Source organism: Myodes glareolus, chromosome 22 (assembly GCF_982192425.1).
Source record: "Myodes glareolus chromosome 22, mMyoGla1.1, whole genome shotgun sequence".
Taxonomy (NCBI): Eukaryota; Metazoa; Chordata; class Mammalia; order Rodentia; family Cricetidae; genus Myodes; species Myodes glareolus.
The window spans coordinates 24,206,835-24,212,834 of record NC_142047.1 but is presented as its reverse complement, the minus strand read 5'-3'; the positions used below and the strand labels follow the sequence as shown (position 1 = coordinate 24,212,834).

Here is a 6,000-nt window from a genome sequence, read left to right as displayed (position 1 = left end):
AGCCAGAGCAGAGGAAGCTTCAGGACAAATTCCTGACTTTTCTCTTGGTATTTATGTAGCTGCGTCCCAAGCCTTGTATCCACCCATAGGGTAACCTAATACAAGTCTCTTTATATTTGAATGTCAGATCTTCTCCAGTAAGTGGCACAGGTCATGGCGTCCCATCCTATTTCCCAGTGACACAGATTGACAAGGAACCAAGACAGACACTGTTGGTAAACATTTATTTTCCCAGAAGTAGGAGAGGAGGCGGGTGGGTCTCAGGGCACTTGAGGCTCCGTGCATGGGCAGCGGGCAGATTGGGACTAATGGTGTTTCTGGTTGGCAGATGTTCCTGCTGGGTTCTGGAGGGACATGAGCCATGGACACAGCTGTGGCTGGCAGTGTCTGTCCCCATGGTTTGGATCGAACCCTCCGCAGTCCCATCTGTCAGCTGAGGCTCAGAAAGGTGAAGCAAGGTTCTCCTGGTCACACAATCCAGCCACTCCACTAAACCAAGCCACTTTCCCTCCAGAGGGAAAGCAGATTTATCCCCTCCCCCAGGACACTGCTGTCCCCAGGGAAGCACAAATGAATCCTAAATCCGTGTCCTAACTTGACCCAACCACCCAAAAATAATTCCCAACTAAACTCTTTAGCTTATCTATGCCACCCACTGCAGTCACCATAGCCAGCTGCTTTCTGGGGACGAGAGCGTATGGCCTTCCTCGACCCCAGTTCCTAAGACTCTCCGATTCATCTATTTGGCCTTTTTCCTATATAAATATTTATAACTAGAGCTTATAATACCAAGCCATGGTAGTCACTAACACCATAGCATGAATTTGAGGACCAGCGATTCAGTCAAGCAGTCAGGAGAAGCAGGGTGAGGAAGAAATGGTTAAAGAGGGTATGGAAGGTGATTCTCGGTAAAGTTAGAGTTTCACGGTTGACTTACACAGCCGCCTTCTAACAGTCCTCGTCTCTGTGGTGACAGGAGATTGCCCTGTACCCAGGGATGGGGAAATATGACTTTTACTGATGGAGTCTGCAGCTCCTTTCAGAATTCTGATTCTGAGCCTTCCTGTGTGCACCCTGTCCTGTGCCCCGGGCTCCCTGTCCCATGCTCCTGTGTTCCCTGCCTGATCAAGAGACAGGAGGAGCTTTGGTGGGAACCTCGGCCTAACCCCCGGGCCTGGTGGACCAGCCTGAAACCCTGAGAGTTCTACGGAGAGAAGGTAGAGACCACAGAAGTCTGAAGAACGGTGCTTGGCGGGTGCCCACCGGGACTAATTGAAGCCTCGGAGGCCATTGGCGCTGGACGAGTGCAAGGGGAGGAATAGCGTTCTGAGTATCAGCAACCTTCCAGGCAGTGAACCTGAGCAGCACAGACCCGAAGCATTTGGGTCTTTCCTAAGCAGGGAAGAGGTAAGGCAATCAGGGCACTAAAGCAAGGGTGTGGCCTCATGAGGAGGGGATGCTGGGAAAGGGCTGGCCTGAACATGCTCCCTCAGCTGCCATGTTGGAAGAGGATGGGTTAGAGGGACTGCGGGGAGGTGGAGGGACCAGAGGCCTGACAGGGTGACAGTCCAGGACACTGAGGGCAGTATTGTTGGCAGCTTTCTTGCAGAAATGGCAGCGGGAGTGGCCACGCCCATGGTCATCAGGCCCTCCTCACTAGGCCAGCTTCTGGAGAAGTCTCTTCACCCAGGGCATCCTGGGGTCCGCACAGATGTCCCGGTTCTTCATGGTTATCAAACTGGAAGAAATACCAGGGAATAGGTGATAGCGTTAGTAGGCTACTGGACAGAAGTAAGGACTTTGGAGCGGCCTATCTGAATTGAATTCTAGTGTTGCTCCTTGTTCACAAGTCAGGTAACTTCTCTGGGACCAGGTTTCCACATCTGTAAGATGGGGTGACAGTCCTGCCCAGCTACGTGAGATTTCAATGAAGCTGTCGGGGTATATAGTAGGCACTATGTCATTGCGTCAGAAGATGGCCCCAACATTTTACATTACATTGGTTTTGTTTCATGTGTATGTGTGTGTTTGTGTGTGTGTGTGCATGTGCACACACACGTGCAGGCATACACACAGATGTGTAGAGACCAGAGGTTAACATAGTGTTTCCCTCACTTGTTCTCCATCTTATTTTTAAATACAGTTTATTGAACTTGAATTTTCAGTTCAAATAGACAAGCTAGCCCGCATAGCCCAGGATAGTCCTATCTTCACCTCCCTGGCCCTGAATTACAGGTTCAGGCTGCCTTGTCTGGTTTTTTTGCACGAGTGCTAAGGATACGAACTTTACTGACTGAGCACTTTCCTCAAACTCTTTTATAATGACTTCCTTGATTCTTGCAATAACTCCATGTTCTAAAGAAATTTGTCTGGGATGGGGACTGGACTATGACTTTGAAGAAATCCCCTCCAGGCCTCTTTGAGAGTCTTAGAGCATCTGGGGGAGAAATAGGTTTGCCCCACGGTGCTGGAAAAGTTACTGTCATTTGACTCACCTAGGATGACCTTGGAGACCTCTGGGCACGCCTACGGGGATATCTTATTTTAAGTGCTGTGAGAAAACCCCTCTGAATTGTGGGTTGAGGCCGGTCCAGGGCAGTAGACCCTGGATAATGTGGCGATACACGCTAAGCATTTGCATTCATCTCTGTTTCCTTCCTGACTGTGGACAAGATGTGACCAGCTGCTTCCAGCTCCTGCTGCCTCAATTGCCCTTCCCGAAGGCCTGCACCTTAAGCTTTGGGCTAAAATCCACCCTTTCCCCCCTTTCCAACAAGTGTGGTCCAAGGCTTCTGCCCTGCATAGCTGTAGCAAGTATCAGGCCAGGCCTGGGCACTGAAGCTGTGGTGGGCAAGGTGGGTACAGGCTGGCTGATGCTGGGGCCTCTGCTCCGGTTCCATAGCTGCATCCCAATAGTCCTGTCATACAGCTGAGAGCTGTTGACTCCCCACATCCCTGATCTTTGCACCATAGACCACTAATGAACAGCGTCTGAGGACAATAGCAACGCCAAGCTCGGATCTTTTCTTTTTCTTTTCCTTCCTCCCTTCCTTCCTCCCTCCCTTCCTTCCTTCCTTCCTTCCTTCCTTCCTTCCTTCCTTCCTTCCTTCCTTCCTTTTTTTAGACAGGATTTCTCTGTGTAGCCCTGGCTGTCCTAGAACTTACTATGTAGACCAGGTTGGCCTTGAATTCACAGAGATCCACCTGCCTCTGTCTCCTGAGTGCTGGGATTAAAGGTGTGGGCTACCACCGCCAGCCTGAATGTCGCTTCTTGGGCATCTTATGCAAGGCTGGTCCCTCCCTGTGTGTCCATCTCCCCACCTGTCAAACCGTATTCTTTCTAGACTCCCTTTGGACTCAGAGTCCAAGGATCAGTAGGGTTTTATCCTTCACTGAGCATCTCTTGAGTTACAGGCCAGAGCCCTGTGGCTTCCATTTGCTGCCCTGTGATGCTAAAGAGACCCTTAAGCTCGTGCCAGCTCCTCAGTGTGCAAGGGAACCAGACGGACTGGGATTGCTGCACAGGGCTGCTTCTAGCTGAAGGGTTATGTGCCTTATGCTCAGCACAGAATTGTTCTGCACCTAGGAGATGGGGCTATGGTTTTACTGAAGTGATGGGAAACAGACTCAGGGCTGAAGTAGCCAGAACCTTGGGAGGGCTCCTGCTCCGCCCTTCTTTGTCCTTCTCCAGCAGACATCTCTAAGAGATGGAGTCAGCTGTGGGAGGAGGGAGAGAAGATAGAGAACCCAAGGGGTGGGGTTGTGACCCCAAATCCAAGAACTGTCCAATAGGTGATGTGACTGGAAACTGGCTCAGAGGGGTTAGAAGTATCCAGGGGGCTACCAGAAGAAAAAGGGCAGACTTCCTGCCATGTGGAGAAAACTGGGGTGCCGAGGGGAGAATCACAAGGGGACGCTTCTCCTGGGAATACAGGAGCTCCTGCTACAGCGTGAGAAACCTTGCCCCCTGCTCTTCTTTACTGAGCCTGCTTTCCATTCCCTGTGCTGAACCTAAGTCCTCTTCCGTCTCCTGAACCTGGGTTCTTTTCTCTTTGCTGAGCCTGGATCCCTTCCCTTTGCTGAGCCTGGGTCTCACCTATGAAGTAGGCTAACCTTGTAGGATTGCTTCCAATACTGTGTGAGTCACATACACAGTGCTCAGAATAGCCCGGGCACACGGGCAGCCATCTCTAGGTGTTAGCATTTCATAGTATGTCTCTGGCCAAAATGGTTACCTGGAAGAATTCCAGGGGGCTAGGAGGGCACAGAATGTCTCAGCAGGGAGCGACTCTAGGCACGCTGCTTGTACCCTGCACCCACGCTGCTTCCCATCACCAGCAGCCTGTGGCTACTACTGCCCACATGTGCGTGCCACGCTGGGGTGGTACCCGTTGATTCAGCAGCCGTTCTCAGGTCTGTCACGTTACAGACGTCCGACAATATCTGTTGGTACCATCATTTTGGAATGCAGAACACCCAAGCCTGGTGGAACCATCCCGTCCAGCCAAGCCTCCTTGCATTGGAACTTGCTACATCCTGCCCATCCTTGGACCACATCTGCCAGGCCCCACCTCCCGAGCCCTGCGGCCCAGCTCCCTTACTCACACAATGCCAGGCTTGCGGCAGGACTTGGAGGTCCAGAAGTACTCCTTCACTACGCGTGCTGGCAGGGGGTGACGCAAGTAGTCCTGGCAGCAGATGCTGTCTTCCACGTTGGTACCGTAGGGAGCTGGTGGAGGGGTACCCAGGGCACGTCAGCTGGAGTGCGGAGAGGCCAGCCCCAGCCCTGATCACAGGCTTGATGCCACCCAGGTAAATATCCGTTCTAGGCCCCATGCAGAGCTGTCACTCGGGGCCCAGAGTCTACACTCTGGGATAGACAGCTCCAGGAAGTGGATTCAGAATGGCTCCGCACCAACTGGCTTCTAAATGGGGTCCTGCACCTCTGAGCCAGAGGGAGCCCTGGTGTTCACCTTGGATTAGTGTGTGGACGCCAGTACCAGCATCGGAATCAAGGCTCAGACAGATGATAGTCACAGCGCAGACCTGGGTCAAGTCCCACTCTGCCCCTGAATGACCCTAATCGTGTGTCATCTCCAAAGCCCGTGGAAGAATACCAATCCCATAGGACTTTGTGACATGGAGGCTGTCTGTGAGAAACAGTTGGTTGGTTGTAGTTGCCTCATTCCAGATGGAGACCCTTCTCCTGCTCTACCCAAAGCAGGAGTGTTGATAATGCAAAGGGAAAGAGGGGTCAGGACCCTGTGTCAAAAGGCTCCAGAGCAAACCTTGGGTGTTGTGAGGGCAGGGACAGCTTTCTAAGAGAGTCTCTACCTCCCTCAACTCAAACCTGATACCTTGTGGGCCCTGTATCCGCTTCAAAAACACCCTAGACTTGAGCTATCTGGGCAACAGGGTCCCTAAACCTTACATACTACAACCACCAAACCAACTGAGGCAGATCCCACAAGCCAACCCTTCCTGACTACCCAGTTTATAAATGGGTATACCCGTGTTTAAACGGTATTACCCATTTAGAAGTCATAGCGCTAGCCCAGGAGAGTGCCAGAGTTAGCCCAAAGCCATGAGAGTAGATGGCAGAACCACTCTGAGACGGTTTCCCGACACTCTAGTGTCCGCTCTTCTGCTCCCCAGCCTCACCTGCATCAGGCGTCTGAACGACCACAGCGAGAAGAACGAGAGTTACGAGGAGCAGAGTTCGCAGGCCGGCCATGTTGAATCTATCCTTGCCAGGTGTCTATGACCAGAGGACAAGGAGGCCTGATATTTAAACACTCTCTCCACCCACTGGTTCAGACATCTCTTAGTCACCACCGAGCCTAATATTCATGCCCTAAAAGAAGAAGTCCTACTTCCCCAGACAGGAGGATCCAAAGGCGGGGAAGTACTCAGAAGGGACTGAAATTACAGGTCCCCAGAGGCCTGTGAAGTCCCCTCAGTGGTGATCTCCAGGGGCTGTTTGCCCTATGACCTCAGTCA

General features: G+C 52.0%; 1 protein-coding gene across 1 annotated transcript; it reads right to left on the bottom strand.

Annotated features, from left to right (window-relative positions):
• Nucleotides 1-207: 207 nt before the first annotated feature.
• Ccl22 (C-C motif chemokine ligand 22) lies at nt 208-5,816 on the bottom strand. Its single transcript, XM_048432810.3, has 3 exons — nt 5,662-5,816; nt 4,606-4,729; nt 208-1,738 (listed from the first exon to the last, which is right to left on the bottom strand). Exons 1-3 carry the CDS (start codon nt 5,732-5,734, stop codon nt 1,657-1,659), a joined length of 279 nt encoding a protein of 92 aa, XP_048288767.1. The 5' UTR covers nt 5,735-5,816; the 3' UTR covers nt 208-1,656.
• Between the last annotated feature and the right edge of the window lie 184 nt (nt 5,817-6,000).